The 18,965-nt window shown below is 46.5% G+C and overlaps 1 protein-coding gene across 2 annotated transcripts in view; it reads left to right on the top strand.

Annotated features, from left to right (window-relative positions):
• The window catches only part of FBXW4 (F-box and WD repeat domain containing 4), an 84,762-nt gene that overhangs the window by 61,575 nt on the left and 4,222 nt on the right, over positions 1-18,965 (top strand). For both annotated transcript variants that reach the window (XM_082635928.1, XM_082635929.1), the window contains exon 6: positions 12,313-12,378. In XM_082635928.1, the coding sequence (XP_082492054.1) occupies positions 12,313-12,378 (66 nt within the window). The remainder of the gene's footprint in view (positions 1-12,312; positions 12,379-18,965) is intronic.

The raw sequence follows: 18,965 nt of genomic DNA, 5'->3' as shown, positions 1-18,965 counted from the left end.
TTTGATTTGGGTAGTTTTTTTTTTGATACTGAGCTGCATGAGCTGCTTATATATCTTGGAGATTAATCCTTTGTCAGTTGCTTCGTTTGCAAATATTTTCTCCCATTCTGAGGGTTGTCTTTTCATCTTGTATATGTTTTCCTTTGCTGTGCAAAAGTTTTTAAGTTTCATTAGGTCCCATTTGTTTATTTTTGTTTTTCTTTCCATTTCTCTAGGAGGTGGGTCAAAAAGAATCTTGCTGTGATTTATGTCATACAGTGTTCTGCCTATGTTTTCCTCTAAGAGTTTTATAGTGTCTGGCCTTACATTTAGGTCTTTAATCCATTTTGAGTTTATTTTTGTGTATGGTGTTAGGGAGTGTTCTGATTTCATTCTTTTACATGTAGCTATCCAGTTTTCCCAACACCACTTATTGAAGAGGCTGCCTTTTCTCCATTGTATACTCTTGTCTCCTTTATCAAAAATAAGGTGACCATATGTGTGTGGGTTTATCTCTGGGCTTTCTATCCTGTACCATTGATCTGTATTTCTGTTTTTGTGCCAGTACTATACTGTCTTGATTATTGTAGATTTGTAGTATAGTCTGAAGTCCGGGAGCCTGATTCCTCCAGCTCCATTTTTCATTCTCAAGATTGCTTTGGCTATTCGGGGTCTTTTGTGTTTCCATACAAATTATGAAATTTTTTGTTCTACTTCTGTGAAAAATGCCATTGGTACTCTGATAGGGATTGCATTGAATCTGTAGATTGCTTTGGGTAGTATAGTCATTTTCACAATGTTGATTCTTCCAATCCAAGAACATGGTATATCTCTCCATCTGTTTGTATCATCTTTAATTTCTTTCATCAGTGTCTTATAGTTTTCTGCATACAGGTCTTTTGTCTCCTTAGGTAGGTTTATTCCTAGGTATTTTATTCTTTTTGTTGCAGTGGTAAATGGGAGTGTTTCCTTAATTTCTCGTTCAGATTTTTCATTATTAGTATATAGGAATGCAAGAGATTTCTGTGCATTAATTTTGTATTTCTGCTACGTTACCAGATTCACTGATTAGCTCTACTAGTTTTCTGGTAACATCTTTAGGATTCTCTGTGTATAGTATCATGTCATCTGCAAACAGTGACAGCTTTACTCTTCTTCTCCAATTTGGATTCCTTTTATTTCTTTTTCTTCTCATATTGCTGTGGCTAAAACTTCCAAAACTATGTGGAATAATAGTGGTGAGAGTGGACAACTTGTCTTGTTCCTGTTTCAATTTTTCACCATTGAGAACGATGTTGGCTCTGAGTTTGTCATATATGGCCTTTATTATGTTGAGGTAACTTCCCTCTATGCCTACTTTCTGGAGGGTTTTTATCATAAATGGGTGTTGAATTTTGTTGGAAGCTTTTTCTGCATCTATTGAGATGATCATATGGTTTTTCTCCTTCAATTTGTTAATATGGTTTATCACATTGATTGATTTGCATATTAATATTGGCTTCTTATCACACTTTCTGTACAACAGATTTCCAAATGTATCGTAGACCCCATGTAAAGAATAGTAGGCAGTAATAAAAATAGTGGTTCAAATTATTAATAGCTTAGTACGACTAATAGGTAAATTTCTGGATCTCAGAATTAAAAGAATGGGTGTAATCATTTTCTTCGAAGAGATAATTCAGTCTTCCTTTTTAAAATATCTTAAGTAAATTGCATCATCGGCACACTAATTCAAGGTGATGCGAGGAAAACAAAATGTCCATAATCTGGTTTTACTTCTCCTTGCAATAACAAGTTCCCTCCCAATTCTTCACTGGATCATGTCTTCTAAGCTGAAGCTTTAGTGATGGTTTGCTGGCAGACTGTCTGGGAAGATAGGGTAGACACATTGTCCACCACTTGATCTCTGGTCTTCGTATCAAAAGAAAGGATGTGGAAGGTTTTTAGGATCACTTCCGGGGAGCCTGTACAGCCCGCCACTGCCGGGGTCCCGGGATCCAGCCATTGTTTTCTGATTTGCAATTTTTTGATTACTAGGAGGTTTAACATTACTTCATGTGTTTTTTTTGGCCAGGTATATATTTTTTTCTATAAATTACTCACTGAAAATTTTTGCTCATTCATCTATTTTTTTCCCCTGCGATTTATAGGATATCTTTATATGTTCTGGGTATTAATCTTTTGACTACTGCATGTATTTGGTAATTCCTTTCAGCCTGTTGTTTACAGTGTCTGCTGTTGTGTAGAAGTTTTTGTAATTTGGAGGTTAATTCTGTTATCTTTGCCCTATGGCTTCAGAGTTTTGTTTTGTCTTATGAATGTCTATCCTACTTCAAGATTGTAAAACTGTTTTCCTGTATTTTCTTCTAACACATTTATTGGTTTTCTATGTAGTTTAAAAAATGTTTATGTCCTTAATTCATCTGGAATTGATGTCTGCTCTGAGATAGGGCTCTAATTTTAATTTTTCCAAATGTGTGTCCTATGGTTTTATACCATTTATTGATTAGTTCATCTTTCATCCACTGTCTTTATTTTTTTTAATAGATATTTATTTATTTGGCTGTGCTGGGTCTTAGTTGCAGCATGTGAGATCTTTAGCTGCGGCGTGTTGGCTCTTCGTTGTGGCATGTGGGACCTAGTTCCCTGACCAGGGATCGAACCCCCGCCCTCTGCATTGGGAGCATGGAATCTTAACCACTGGACCACCAGGGAAGTCCCTTCATCCACTGTCTTTAAATGCCACATTTAGGATCTGCTGATACCCTACAAATATATGGGTATGACTCTGGATTCTTTATTCTGATCCATTGATCTATTTGTCTATTCTAGCACTGATATCATGGTCAAGTGACTTGATTCTCATTGTTCTTGTAAAAATATTTCTTGGCTCTTCTTGTGCATTTTCTCTTCCAGATGAATTTTAGAATCAACTGATTAAGTAAAAAATCTTGTTTGGATGGGACTGTATTGAATTTATAGATTAATTAGGAGAGAACTGACAGTTATAATCTTGAGGCTTCCCATCCAGGAACATGATATATCTCTCCACTTATGCAGCAATTCTGTGTCCATTAGTAAAGGATATAGCAGAGTATTTTCATATGGGGCTGTCTTGGTTTTTTGTTGTGTTTTGTTAGATTTATTCTTGGCTATTTTACAAAGAAATTGTAAAGAAGTAATTCTTTTTTTCTTTTTTTTTGCGGTACGCGGGTTTCTCACTGTTGTGGCCTCTCCCATTGTGGAGCACAGGCTCCGGACGCGCAGGCTCAGCGGCCATGTCTCACGGGCCCAGCCGCTCTGCGGCATGTGGGATCCTCCCGGACCGGGGCATGAGCCTGTGTCCCCTGTGTCGGTAGGCGGACTCTCAACCACTGCGCCACCAGGGAAGCCCAGAAGTAATTCTTTTTTGTGAATGGATTTCTAATTTCATTTTGGTTGGTGATTGCTGGTGTATAGTAGCTCACATCTGTGGGTATTTGCTGTGTGCCATACACTGCTTTAAGCATCTTATCTCATATAATTTTCACAGTAAGCCTGTGCCTAGATCCTAATATTATTTCTGTTTTATAGATAAAGAAACTGGGCTTTAGAGCCCAGTTAAATTGCTCGTGCAAGATCACATGGCTACTGGGTGGCAGGGACAGCAGCCCTGAGGCTGCACTCCTTTCCACTATCATCCACAGCATGCCCTCCACCTCATCCTACTCTGGAATTTGTTGCAATAGTTTTAGTTGAGTCTTTTGGATTTTCTAGGTAGACAGTTAATAGTGTCTGCAAATAAAGACCATATGTATTTCTACTTTTTCCATGCCTCTTGTTAGGTACATAGTTTTGTGAATCGATGTTCATCATTTCTCAGGAAGTCTGACCCGGTCAGTTTTTCCTTTAGCACTGGAACATATTGCCATTTCTTTTTCTTGGGAGTGGATGAAGTTTGTGTTTAGAGGCCATATAGATGGAAAATAGAGTGTAGAAACTCTTCTCCAACATATCTTGTTAAATTCAATAGATTGAATGAACATATGTTACTCCATTGTACTGTGAGTCTTTGTTTTTAATTAAAGTAGTTAATTTTTTCTCTTTATTAACTCTGCCCTTCCATTGCTCAAGTTTCTAAGTTTCTGATTTTTTTTAAAATGATTTATTTATTTTTATTTATTTATTTTTGGCTGGGCTGGGTCTTTGTTTTGGCATGCGGGCTTCTCTAGTTGCAGTGCGTCGGCTTCTCTAGTTGTGGCGTGTGGGCTTAGTTGCCCCGCGGCATGTGGGATCTTATTTCCCCAACCAGGGATCGAACCTGCATCCCCTGCATTGGAAGGCAGATTCTTAACCACTGAACCAGCAGGGAGGTCCTTAAGTTTCTGCTTCTTGAGTGGAATTGGTTTATTTGGGAAGAGCAGCCGCTACCTCAAGCCTCCACTTGTTTAGCCTGGGCCAGGGTCTTATATGCTTGGCCAGGCTGCCCTTTTACCACTGGTTAAAATGGAAAATGAACATTTTGTGTTTCTATAGAGGAATTTCCCAGCTGTTGAACTGTACTCCTCTGTGGGGCAGCAGAAAGCCTGCTTTGTTGCCCTTGTTTGTTAGAGTTGCTGTGGGAGGGTGAGCCTCGGGAGGCCCAGCCTCTGGACACTCTTTGCAGAGCCTGACCTTTTAGGTGGCTTACTTGCACCATCCTGTGCAGATGCACATGGGCTGAGAGGGGCCTGGGGGTGGGGTGGCGTGTGTGTGTGTGTGTGTGTGAGAGAGAGAGAGAGAGAGACAGACAGACAGATAGACAAAACAGGCAGGCAGACAGACGGACACTGGGACAGGTGTTCCAGGCCTCTGCCCGCTGTGGGAATCAGGAGTCAGTCTTGCTGTCTACTGGCCGGCACCTAATTGGGAGAAAGATCCCTCCCTTCTGATCTGGGGCTTCCTGTCCTAACCTTAGGCTACTGGTCCATCTCAAAGCTTCAGCCCAAGGTGTGCCAGGACCACCATTGCTGACACCTGCTCCAGCAGGCAGCTCATTATCGAGTCCACTTGTTCTTGGCCGTGAGTCAGTGGGCAGGAATGTCTGGTTATGTTGTGTTTTCTCTCACGAGATGTAAATAATATGCTTTTCCCTTTAAAAAGTGGCACATGCTCATTAAAGATTTGGAAAATAAAATTTAAAAGAAGAAAGAATTGCTAATCACTCTGTTGCCCAAACACAGTCGCTTAAAGCATGTTAGTGTGTTTCCTTCCACTCTTTCCTTTTCTACACCCAGGCTATTTTTTTAATTGAGGTATAACATTATATTAGTTTCACATGTACAACACAATGATTTGATATTAGTATACAGTGCAAAATGATCGCTACAATAAGTCTAGTTACCATCCGTCATCTCACATAGTTACAAGAATTTTTTTCTTGATGAGAACTTTTAAGGTTTACTCTCTTAGCAACTTTCAGATATGCAACACAGTGTTATTAACTATAGTCACCATGCTGCACATTACCTCCCCATGACTTATTTTATAACTGGAAGTTTGTACCTTTTGGCCCCCTACACCCATTTCTCCCATCCCCTACCTCCTCGGAGCCCTTTGGCAACTACCAGTCTGTTCCTTGTATCTGTGAACTTGGTTTTTCATTTTGTTTTGTTTTGATTTGATTTGTTTGTTTGCTTGTTTTTTATACATTCCACATATAAGTGAAATCATATAGTATTTGTCTTTCTCTGCCTGACTTATGTCACTTAACATAATACCTCAAGACCCATCCATGTCACAAATGGCAAGATTCCATATTTTTTTATGGCTGAGTAGTATTCCATTGTATATATGGATACCACATCTTCTTTATCCATTTATGCACCAAGGCACACTTAGGTTGTTTCTATGTCTTGGCTATTGTAAATAAGGCTGCAGTGAACATGGGGGTGCATATATCTTTTCAAATTAGTATTTTTGGGTTTTTTAAAAATAAATACTCAGAAGGGAATTACTTGATCATATAGTAGTTCTATTTTTCATTTTTTTGAGAAAACTCCACACTGTTTTCCATAGTGGCTGCACCAGTTTACATTCCCATGAACAGTGCACGAGGGTTCCCTTTTCTCCATACCCTCACCAGCACTGGTTATCTCTTGTCTTTTTGATAATCGCCATTCTAGCAGGTGTGAGGTGATATCTCTTTGTGGTTTGGATTTGCATTTCCCTGATGATTAGCGATGTTTAGCATCTTTTCATGTGCCTGTTGGCCATCTCTATGTCTGCTTTGGAAAAATGTCTGTTCAGGTCCTCTGCCCATTTTCTAATCAGATTGTTTGGTTTTTTTGCAATTGAGTTGTAAAATTGCGACTATATATATATATATATATATATATCCAAATCCAAAATTGCAACTTTATATATATGTAATATGTATAATATAAATATATATCCAAAATTATATATTTGGGATATTAACCCCTTATTGGATGTATGCTTTGCAAATATTTTCTCCTATTCAGTAGGTTGCCTTTTCATTTTGTTTTCCTTTGCTGTGCAGAAGCTTGTTAGTGTGATGTGGTCCCACTTGTTTATTTTTGCTTTTATTGTGGAGTCAGATCCAAAAAATCATTGCTAAGACTGGTGTCAAGGAGCTTATGGCCTATGTTTTTTTCTAGGAGTTTTATGGTTTCAGATCTCACATTCAAGTCTTTAATCCATTTTGAGTTAATTTTTGTGTATAGTATAGGATAGTCTAGTTTCATTCTTTTGCAAGTAGCTGTCCAGTTTTCTCAACACCATTTATTGAAGAGACTGTCCTTTCCCCCATTTTATATTCTTGCCTCCTTTGTAATTAAAAAAAATTGGTCTTATTATTCTTTAGTTTTATGAACAAAGTTGTGTTTACCTTCCCCTCACAAGCTATTCTTAAAATAGTTCTGTTAATGCTGTTTGTACCCTACTTTTTTTTCTTATAATAGTATCATAAACATCTTGTCTGTATTCTTTGGGAACGTCACTTTAAATATTTGTGTAATATTCCATTAAGTAGATGGACCATCATTTATTCAACAAGTTTTTGGTCTTGACCGCTTGAAGACAAGGCACATCCTTCTTTCCCTTTTAATCCATTTCGATTCAATCACCCATGAAGTTGGCTAACCTTCTTTTGAATTTATATTTTCTGTCTGCACCATCTCTTTGAGGTAGTGGTATGCCAGTTGCTATGTGAAATGGAACTTCTTTTCATTTGCCTTAAACTTTACTCATTCAAGCTTCAGATAGGCTTCTTGGTCTTATTATCCTTTAGTTTGATGAATGAAGTTGTGTTTACCTTCCCCTCCCTGCTCTTAAGCTTTAGTTCTATGCACTCCCTCCCCAGCCGTCACAGGCAGGCACTGCTATAGATGGTAGGCCCCGCAGTGTGCTCCTGCCCCCATCACGGATGTGACTCTCGGCCTTCTGGTCTGTGGACAGCATTCAGGTGTATATTTCCCCACTGCGAGGTAGGATGTTTGCCGGTAAGAACAAGATTCCTTTGTCTTTCTTTTTTTCCTTCCCAAGTACATCTATTTCCCTTCCCCTTGGGTGGCCTGGGGTGCCCTGTTGGCTGGATGTTAGGAACTGGCTGCCTCACCCTTCACCTGCCCTGGACTATGTCTCTCCTCTTCCTGACTTCTGTTGACCTCCTGTTCCCACTCCACTGGTCCCTCCCTCACAGTGCTGTCACTTGCACTTCTGCTCCTGGCCTCTTCTCACCCAGTGAGTTTGTGTGACCTTCGCACTGCATTCATGCTTTGGGACTTAGCCGCTATAATGATGTCAGTGGCACAGGTTAGCAGATGGCGGCAACAGCGATGAGACCTGACATGTTCTAATGACTCTCTCCTTCCCACCCTTGCTGGCCGAGCCGATGGAGGGGCAGAGGTTTCCTTGAGGCATTTTAGGAGGGGGCCGAGGGAATTCGGGGGTCCCCAGGTGCCGATGAAGCCTGTGACCTTTGCTGCTATAATATCAGTGTTTCACAAGCAGGGCGGTTCGGGAGCCCACTTGCAGCCCATCAAAAATTGATTTAATTGCAATTTTTCCTCCAATTAGGAGCACTGGAGCCTGACTAATTGGAGTAATAGAGAGTAATAAGGCTCAGATAAAAAGCCTTCCTCGGCGGCCTTTGTATCTCGTGTCAGTGCCTGTCAGAGGTCAGAGAGCTTGCATATTCTATTAGGCAGCCCGGCCTTCATTTGTACAAATTAGTTTACCCAACAGTAATTAAAATGCCAATGCGGGTTGAAGAGAACTGAATACCCTTGATGGGCATGTTGGTGAATGATGTGACAGCTCTGGTGGCCTCCCTTGCCAAAGTGTGTCAGCCCCAGCTCAGAGGCGGCTGGGGCCTGGGCCAGCTGGGCAGCTCCAGGCCAGCCACGGGGCACAGCTGCCGAGCACGCCCCTTCTGCTGCCCCTCCTCAGAGCCCCACAGTCGCTCCTTTCTTCTTCCAGGTGGAGTCGTTTGTTCACTTGTCCATTTGTTCATTCAGTAAGCATTTGAGTTTTCAGTATGTGTCAGGCATGATGCTAGGTGCTAGGGAGAGAACTTACGGGGCACGGGGTGTAAAATCCCCTGGGCTCTGGAATTCAGACTAACTGGGTTCAAATTCTAGTCCTACTAGTTGGTCCCTATGTGAGCTAGAGCAAGTTACGTTACCTCTCTGTGTCTCAGTGTCCTCGTCTGTCAAATAGGGAAAGTGCTACCTGCTACATAGAGTTACAAGGATTAGACAGGGAAACGCTTTTGAAACACTTGCTCAGAACCTAGCACGCGGGCTTCCCTGGTGGCTCAGTGGTTAAGAATCCACCTGCCAATGCAGGGGACATGGGTTCGAGCCCTGGTCCAGGAAGATCCCACATGCCGAGGAGCAACTAAGTCCGTGTGCCACAACTACTGAGCCTGTGCTCTAGAGCCCGCGAGCCACAACTACTGAGCCTGCGTGCTACAATTACTGAAGCCCGCGTGCCTAGACCCCGTGCTCCGCGACAAGAGAAGCCACCGCAGTGAGAAGCCTGCTCACCACCAGGAAGAGTAGTCCCTGCTTGCCGCAACTAGAGAAAGCCCGCGTGCAGCAACGAAGACCCAACGCAGCCAAAAATAAATAAGTTAAAAAAAATTTTTTTTTAAGTAAAATGGCTGAGAGCCTATTAAAAAAAAAAAAAAGAACCTGGCACGCAGCAAGTGCTCAGTCAATTCCTAATGTAATTAAGAGGGTCTAAACTAAGGCAGAGGCAGCAGGATCTACCTTCTATTTGCCCTGCCCACACCCAACTAAGTTTCCTTCATACCTTCCTCTCCTCTGTTCTGTATCTTGCTATTTTCTGTTCCTCAACTTGAGTACCAGAACCCCTAACTCTCCTGGTCTCTCTGATGTGAGGGCTCCTATGTCTACTTCTTGGGCCTGATGATGATCTCTGTGATGCCAGGTTTGCCTGAGTTGGGGCCAGGAGGCCAGTACGGGAGGTTGGGGATCTGGGCAGGTCTGGGACTAGATCCCAGACCAGAAATTGTAGAAGGCTGGCTTCTGGTAAGGGCTTTCTGGTCCAAAAAGAGTAGAGTTTGTGGAGTCAGAATGACTTTTAGACCCTCAGGGTGAGAGAGTGCATGCACTTGTGTGAGAGCATGTGTGTCTATGCGTGTGTTGACATTTTTAGGTATTGCTGGTACTTCTCATCTGTTATCTGGTTGTACTGCTTATGAGGGACTTCACTATTCCAACGATGTATGACTGTGTCATGTGTCATTCAGGTCTGAGTCTGGTGATTTGGGAATTACTCCTCTAAGAAGTAGAGGGACCCCCCCCCCACCTCCGCCACCGCAGCTCGTGTGACTAGCTTGCCCAGCCTTGTTGGCTGTGAGCTCTGGAAGGTCCTTTCAATTGAGGCCCACAGGTTTGTTTGGGGCACCTCTTTGGGACCAGGAGCCGTGCTGGGCACTGGAGTACACAAGAGCCACCAGACAGTCCATGATTTCAAAATGAAGATGGGAAGATAACCCCCCAAATACCATTTGTCTCATGAAGGTGAGATCAGGGTGTGGCAGGACTTAAGAGGAAGGCCAGTCAAGCCACCAAGCAGCCAGCAGCTCCTGCCTCTGCCTGTTTAGCTCAGGTTTGTCATCCCTGTCCCTGGACAGTCCCTGTGGTTTGGATGTGAGACTTGGTGAACGTTCCAAGCAGGACCTGACTCCAAACCTGCTTGACTGTTGCATACGTGGTTTTTTTTTTCCTTTTTTTTTTTTTTTACTGAGTGTTATATTTGATTAAACTCTTAAGCCCTCATAAATGCCAGGGAGACTCTCTACTCTCCCTCCTGCTCCTCCTCCCTGCTTCACATGGTTAAGCAAGGGAAAAGGGCAGCTTCTGGAAAGAAATATTCATGGCCGTCATGTCCAGGCAATCAAGAAAGCCCCTCCTCCTGGAGGCAGAGGGCCGGGGCCGGGCCGGGTGGGCAGGGACAGAGGGCAGGAGTCCAGGGCCAGGTGTTCCCATCCCCGGCCCGGCCTGCTGGGGGTCAGAGCTGTGGGAGTGGCAGGGATTCAGCTTCCAGGTGCCTCCCATCTCTCTCCATTGACTTACCTTGACGCTAAGTTAGGCCTGTTGCCTGTCAGAGGCCTGCCATAGGCCTCCTTAAGAGTTGTCTGTATGTCTGTTCTGGCGCCCCTCACCTGGCCCCCTACTCCTCAAAAGTCTGGAGAGCCCGATTGCCCGCTCGAATGATTTCTAAGTGGCTATTATGTTTCCAACCCAAAGTAATTGGCTTTACCAGTTATTAATGGATTACCCTCAAGAGAAAAATGTTGGTGGGGGAGGGAAGTGAGGATAACACCTGGCTTTGTAGTTTGGGGCTTCAGTGTCCAGTGGCTGCTTCCCAGGCTGGGAGTCACTTGGGGCATGATGGAATGGCTGTTTTAGCATGTCACTCTAGTTTAGTGGCTGCTGGCATGCCTATGGGTTGAGAGGAAGCTGGGAAGACCGAGCATGTCCCTAGAGAAGTCTTGACTTGAGGCATGGATGCTCCAGGGTGGTTCATGTGGCCTTTTTGTCAGCCTGGGGTTGAAACATAGATCCCTGCCCTGCAATTTTGATTGTAAATCAGTGGCTTGGCCAATGCCTGCCCTAACATCTCCCCATCCGCAACTAGCAGGCCAACCCCCCGCCAAGCCAAAGCCATCGACTTCTCAGAGCCCTGACTGCGGAAATCCACCTCCCCACTGACGTGCTTGGGATCAGAGAGCCACAGGTGCTGGGCAAGGCCAGGGCCAATGGACTGCTGTCCCACATTGCTAACATGTCATTAGTATGTCCAGTTCCTCCCCCCATGCCCAGACGTGTAGGGACATGGCCCTTCCCTGCCCCAGGGCTCCTGAGTGACATAACTGCTTTCAGCTCTCTTGTTCCAGTTTAGATTTTCAAGCCCAGGGTTCCTGCAGGCTCCCCCTCCCAACCCCTTCCAAATCCTCTAACAAAGGAGTGGTCTGGCATGTGGGTTCAAGTTCTAGTCCTAGCACTATGGCCAGCCTGGCTCATTGCACAGATTTCTTCTCACTGGGTTTGGGCCTCCACTTAAAATGAAACTCTGCAGATTGTATATGTTGAACTTTTTAGGGGTTAAGAGAGACTCTGGGAAATGCTGAGTGTTCCTTCTCTCCTGCCTCTTGGCAGTGTCTGTCATTATCCTTTAAACTCTGTCTGACTCCTATCCCACTCCACAGCAGTCCTGGCTGCCTGGCCCCTAACATTCCCTACTTGCCCACCCTCACCTTTTCACGTTGTTACCCATCTTTCATAGTTCACCTTTTCTCAGGTTGGTGCCTTTATACCTGCCTGGTGCTTGTACTGTGTTACCATATTCCCCCAGTTCTTAAAACCTTCGGTAAAGCCCCACAGCCTCCCTCACCTCTGACCAAGGCATCCCCTTCTGGCGCCCAGCGACCTATTCCCAGGAGACCATTTCTGTGGTGTGGCGTCGTGAACTTGGTGTTCATACAACCAAAGCCCAACAGGCTTGCTCTCCCTTGGCCTCAGTTGCACATCTAGAGATCCATTTTTATGGTGGGCAGAGACCACCCAACCAGGTCTAAGCAGCAAACTCAGCTATTGAATCCATGGGTCCTCTGACCAAGCAGCTCTGGGAGGTTACAGCCCTCACTGTGCTTCCATATGGTTTTCCCACAACTTCTCTGATGGCTCTCTTGGCTGCTTCTCTCATCCTGGCTTAACCCCATGATCCCCTGGAGAATGAGCACAGCACTTCCAATTGTATAGCCATTTCCGCCACAAGTTCTGACAAGCCAGACCTAACTGCTCTCCTTTTGTTTGACAGCTCCTTTGTGACAGGGACAGCCTGTTGTGGGCACTTCTCACCCCTAAGAATCTGGGACCTCAACAGGTAAGAGATTCCTGAGCCCACCATGGCTTCCAGGGTGGGTGGGGCTGGAGCGGCTGGGAAGCAGAGGAAAGCTGGCTGAGCCAGCCCCTGGTTCAGTTGGCCGAGTGGTCCAGGAGGATGCTGGAAGGACCCTGCCCCCAAACCCACTGACAGCCTCCGCTGTGGCACCTTCACACATGGAATCATTTGTTAGCTTGAGGAGACTGTTGAAGTAATTTATAATAGGTAAATAATTTCATGTAGAATTTATGATAACAACAACAGTCTGGACGTATGATACTTCTTCTCTAAGGAGTGTCTGACTATGTGGCTATATAAAATCCCGTCTATCCTCAGAGATGATTTTTCTAAAATAAAGAAATTTTGGAAGTGGCCTACAGATCCGTAAGAACAACAATACAGAACAGTTAAAATATATCCAGTTTTTATTCACAATTCTCTGCCTTGGCAGGCTTGACACATTCCCATCTGATTACCTGCCATTCTGTTGGGGTTTTTTTAATCTTTCATTTTGACATAATTATAGATTCACAGGAAGTTACAAAAGTAGGAAGGCAAGGTACCTGTGTAACATCTTACATAATTTCAAGTCTAGGAAGTTGATGTTGGTACAGTCCACAGACCTTTATCTGATTGTACTTATTTGTGTGTGGTGTGCGTGTGTGTACGTATTTCTTTGCAGTTTTATCCCATGTGTAGAGTCATGTAACTGCTACCACAGTCAAGATAAAGAACTGTTTGTTCCATCACAGAGACCCCTCATGTACCCCTTTATAGTTGCACCCATGCTCCTCCCCTCCTCCACTCCTCCTTGCCCCTAACCCCTGGCAACCACTTAGGTGTTTTTCATCTCTGTCATTTTGAAAGTATTATATAAACGAAATAATATATCTAACATTTGGAGATTTGCTGCTTTTTTTTTTTTTTAACTGAGCGTAATTACCTCGAGATTCACAGAAGTTGTTTCATGTGTCAATCGTGCTTTATTTCTTATTGCTCAGTAGTATTCCCTGGTATGGATGTACCAAAGTTTCTTTCCCCATCGACCAGCATTCACCCACTGAAGGACGTTTGGGTTGTTCTCAATTTTCTGACTATTGCAGATCAAGCTATTATGAACATTTGCGTATAGGCTTTTGTGTGGGCATATGTTTTCAGTTTTCTGGGATTAATGTGGGGGAATACAATTGCTGAGTCATTGGTAAGTGTGTGTTTAGTTTTTTACCTGCCAGACTCTTTTGAGTACCTTTACCACTTTATATTGACCCCAGTGTCTGAGAGATCTAGTTTCTTCACATTTTCAACAGCATCTGGTAGTGTCACTATTTTTTATTTTAGCTATGTTAATGGATGTGTTATTTAATTGTGGTTTTAATTTGAATTTCCCTAATAGCTAGTGATGTTGAACAAGTTTTCTTGTGCTTATTTGCCTTCTGTATATTCTCTTTGGTGAAATGTCTGCTCATGTTTTTTGCCCATTTCTAACTGGATTGTTTGCTTTGTCACCGTTGAGGTTGCAGAGATGGGCATTTCTGCTGAAAGTCAGTTTTATTTAGTCACATAGCTGGACCTTATGCTTGGCATCAATATTGATCTGGGCCTGGGATGGCGGACAGGCTGGGGCAGGGAGGGTGTACACCACCCCACCGTGACCCAGCTTTATCTTGAAGGTTGAGTAGTCTTTGGCCTCTTCTGCCCGTGGTTGCCTTGGTAGGGATGCTTCTGGGCACAGATTTATGGTCAGGATAGCGTCCTAAGGCACCAGCTGCCTCAACAGCATTCTCTTATGAAATCCCTAGACCTCACTAACCCTAAACACTGGGTCTTTACAGAACCCAGAAAGGACCCAAATGAAAATGGGCACAAGACAGCTATGGCCTCAGTTCTCACTGAAGCCAGACAACAAATAGCCATTGCACCCTTACGCCAGCCTGAGGCAAGGCCGCCCTGGGCCTCACTTGGCTTTCCCTTCTCTCTAGCTGCCAGACTCCCCTCCTCACCACTGAGGAGCCAGGCCTTGCTTAAACATCTCTTCCATTCCCAGGGAAGCCTGGAGGACCAGTGGTGCAGGGACTGAGGGAAAGATGCCCTGGTGGAGGCATCTGCTTTCGGTGGGAGGAAACGGATGGACAGGACGACCGTCTGTAGCTGTCTTTCCCAGAGAAGCCCAAGCAGATAATAAAGCCATGTAGAAAATAGGATTAAGGTAATGAACAGGCAGGACAGAGTTTGATCTTTCAATAACGCCAAAGCCTGACTGACAGGCCAATCTGGAAGGTGGAGCAACATGGTCGGCAGGACTCAGTTGCGGGGCGGTGTTTGGTGCTGTGTGGATTCTTTGCTTTTAACCTGTCACCGCTGAAACTTGAGGAGTTCTGGGATTTTCTCTTTTATGTGTGTGCTACAACTTGAGGGGGAGGAGTACTGGAGGGGCAGTTTTGCTCAGAGCATCATCGCCCCTCCAGGAGCTGCCCTCGGGATGATGGTGGGGGCTGGGACGCGGCTCAGAGGTGCAGGCAGCCTGCTGGGCACCAGCACACCCTCATCTGTGTCTCTCCGGGTACTGGTCCTCAGGCTGCTTTTCACAGTGCCTGGAGACCTCTTTCAAGGTCACCATGGCTCCCTCAGCCCTTTGTTCATCAGGATTCCTAGAGACTCTGTTCTCCCTCTGGGCTAGGGATGGGGAGGTGCTAGCTGGAGCACACAGGTCTGAGAGCAGCCGTGGGCACAAAGCCATTGCCTAGATGGTAAGGAACTTGGCTGTCCCCCTCTCCCTTCCTCCTTTCCTGCCCGTCTCTCCTAGAGCTGGGGACAGGCCAAAGGACAGGGGGTTTCTAACCTGTCTAAATCAGATGGGAAGAAAGATGGAGTCCTTCACCCAATTTGGATGTGCTAGAGTGTTCCTGCTTCCGAGGATAGATGGCATTCAGGTCCAGTCCCTGGCCCCCAAGGGCTCTATCCTGAGAGACTGTGCAGATAGCCAACCACTGAAGTATCCCTAGCTAGGCCCTGAGGAACTGTGCCAAAGCCATCCTGTTCCTGAGTTTGGGTCTGGAGGAATTAAGGCCCAACTTGTGTTCTCCATCTGCATTTGATCAGGGCCCTTGGCTCAACCCCCAGGGAAGGTGTTATCTGTGTGGGGCACGCCTCCCGCTGCTGGAAGACCCCGGGGGTGGGTGGCGGTTCTGACTGGCTTCACAACACATCAAGCCAGTGATCTTCTCCTGGGTTTGCCCTTGCTGTGGATTTTACCTTTTCTGCCAAGGTACGTTTGAGCTGGATCTACCATTGGTGCCCTGAGTCCAGGGCACAACGGGCAACCCCAGTGGCAGTGGGAAGGCAGGCACCAGTATGGAGAGGCCTGTGATCTCAGCGTTGGAGATGTCACAGTGGGTCCAGCTGTGGTCCTAAGGCAGCCTGGGGACTGTTGGGTAAGGAAGTCAGTAGGGGTGGGTTTTGGCGACTTGGCTACTCCTAGGGCATTGAGGGTTTGAGTCCTTGGCTAGGTACTGCGCTGCTCTGTATGTGTGTGACCATGTTCATGGCCCCTGCATAATCCCACCTCATCTCCCCTTCCCCTTCAGGACCGCATCATCCCCAGTTCCCCATGACTCCTCCATTTCCATCCTTAGCCCTTAAATCTCCTCTTTCTCAGCAAAGGCAGGGGCAAAGAAGCTTCTCACATATTCTGACAGACACCCTATATTTTTCCCCTCTGAGCTTTTGCTCTAGCTGACCCCTGTGCCTGGGATACCCCCCCTCTACCTACTGAAACCCTGCTCATTCTTCAGCATAAATAGCACCTCCACCATGAAGCCCTCCCTGATCCTCACCCCTGTGGCTGGAGCTGGTGACCCTTAGAGTATTCATAGGGCCCCCTTGATGGCCACCATGTGGCCTGGTATAGCTTCCCTTCAGGCTGGGAACTTATCTTGGAACCCTGGACTGAACATGGGAGACATATGTCACGGCATCTGATGGTGTTTGGACTGACAAGGGGCGCCTGGATGCAACCCTTTCTAACTGTCTGCAGAAAGAACTGGTGTCCTGAGCGCAGGCTGGGCCACTCTGAGGGCACCATTAGTGCCCATCCCACCCAGGTGTGGCTTTGTCTCTGCCCCCGCCCTCCACCTCCACCTGGGGCAGGGGGCCTGGCCCTCAGTCGGGGTGATTATGGGAATTGCCCCTCTTTAAAGTACCTGCCTTCTCCTTTGAAAGTATTATTGACAGCTTTTCTCATTTTCTTTTTTCTTTACCTCTTTGAGGAACCCTGTAATTTCTTTTTCTTTCTTTCTTTCTCCCCCCACCCCTTCCCTTTTTCTTTCTTGTCCCCTCTGTCGTCCCCCCCCGCAACTCTTTGAAATTGGCTCTCTGCCTGCTGACACCAAACTGATACTTTGCGTTTCACTTCTCCTTATCCCTTTATGGCAACAGATGTTGAAATTTTGTATCCTTTTATCTGCCCGGCTGCCCCTTCCTGTAATTACGGTCCTCTTGTTAGCAGTACAAAGTGGGCTGCCCGGCTGCCTGGCCTTTGAGCCACTGTGTCTGAACACGTGTGCATGGGCAGGTGCTGGGGCTGTGCACGCGCACACGCATGCATGTAAGAGGCCTGTGCTTGGGAAGGGCCCTTCCCGCTCACCTGATGGGACTGGGGCAGGCGAAGCTTCGGTGGGCTTCTCCTGGTCTTCACGGACTCTGTGGTTATATGTGGGACTTGTCTGCCTCCTTGATTCCCTCCCCCTCCCCACCAGGGGGCTGGACGAGGACAACCACTCCCTCCTCTCATGCCAGCTGAGCAGTGAGCACCCGGAGGCCCATCGTGGTCGGGAAGCCAGATCCCACCAGCTTGTGCCCCTCACATACCCACGCCTCCAGCCAAGCCAGGTGCCCCAGCCCTGCACCTCTGTTGTTGCTGGCCCTTCACCTGAGCGGTCCCCCATCTCCTGTCACTGCCTGTCACAATCCTGTCACTCACTGAAGAGATGTTCTTTTATCTGTCCCCTTATAAAACTCTCTTTCATCTCTCTTCTGGTACCCACTGAGCCACCCCTTGTATTGTTAGTTGGATAGATGACAGACTTCTCTCCCTCCCTGGACTGAAAACTCCTTGAAGAAGGGACACTGTCTCCCTCAAAGTCTCATCTCACATCTCCCTGCAGTATCTATTAGGCACAATGCCTCGTATACAGAAGGTGCTCAGTAAATGGTTATTGATCAAAGAAAGGAAGAAAGGGAAGGGGAGGGTGGAAAGGAAGAAGGGAGCAAAACCCTCCTATTTTCTTAGTGACCATGTTGGGTCCAGCTTATACCTTCAGGCCATCTGTCCCCTGGGGGCAGAGAAGATGTAGGAAGGTGGAGTGTTTGCCACCCTTCCACCCTCTCACCAAAAGCCATCGTTGCACTTTTGCAGTTGCACGTGCCAGATGGGGTATCCTCACACCCAAACAGACGCAGGAATGAACACCCATAGAGTCTCCAAGGAGCGTCATCAGGAACCCAGTGTGTTCACAGTGGCTGTAAATGGTGTGAGGGCCACGGGCACTCTTAGATGTGGGTGAGGAGGTGGAGCCAGGGTTCTCTGACCTCAGGGCAGTGTAGCACAGGAGGACTTTCCATGGGCCACGGCTTGTGCTGGGAGCTCAGGCGGGCCAGGCAAGGGAGGCGTGTGGAGGCCGGGATGAGGGAACTCGGAGGAAGGCAGTGGCTCAGGTCACCCGGCTTCCCTGGCCTGCAGGACCCAGACTGGGGGTAGGGTGGAGGGAGGCTTCCAGGGACTGCCCCTCTGTGCCTAACTTCAGCCTGGTGCTTAGGGCCTCTCCCAGACAGGGCATCTGGGTCTTCAAGGCCAGTGCCTACCTCCAGTTAGCTGTCCCCGCAAAGATGGTGATGGGGGGTGGGTATAAGTATCTTATTTAAATTTCTTCCTCCCTGTCACGAAGTTCTTGTCATCCCACTTCCCTCCAGCTTCAGTGGAGTTGCCTGGGCAGCAGGTTGGGATGGGCCAGGGAGCGCCGATTCCCTCACCTGATCCCCTCCTCAAGGGTCCCTGGGATGAGGCCACATTCCGCTTGCTTTTCCTACCCAGGTACTCTGGGGACTCCTGGGGGAAGCCACACACAGCCGGGCCTCCCCGGCCTGTGTCTCATTCATCAGGCTCACAGGGGCAGCCCCATCTGTCTTTATCTTTCCCTGGGTCAAGAGAGAATTGCTGGAGTCAGGCTGCGGGGAGGCTGGGGTGGAGGCCCCCCAGCCCTCAGTGGCTCCTGGAGGCCCCGGCTTTGTGCGCAGGAGTTGGAAGGGAATGGACTTTTTGTCTGGCCCTCTATAGTGACAGAGCTGGCCCTTGCTCCTGTCTTGGCCTGAGGCTCTAAGCGGCAGCCCCTTTCCCACACAAGTTGTCCGACAGCCAAGGCTCTGCACGCCCCCCTTGCGCCCCCCACCGTGAGAGGCCGAGAGGCATTCTTAACATTCTTTCCAGAGAAAAGGGGTGAAACGTCTGAATTTGGGGGTCACCACGTTATACAAATTGCAATCTAATCGTTTTTACAAGAACACACTTGCAGTTAGAAAAGGAACCCGGAGGA

Source organism: Mesoplodon mirus (genome assembly GCF_964341445.2).
Source record: "Mesoplodon mirus genome assembly, chromosome: 2".
NCBI lineage: Eukaryota > Metazoa > Chordata > Mammalia > Artiodactyla > Ziphiidae > Mesoplodon > Mesoplodon mirus.
The sequence above is the reverse complement of the archived record's forward strand: the minus strand, read 5'-3'. Positions and strand labels throughout refer to the sequence as shown.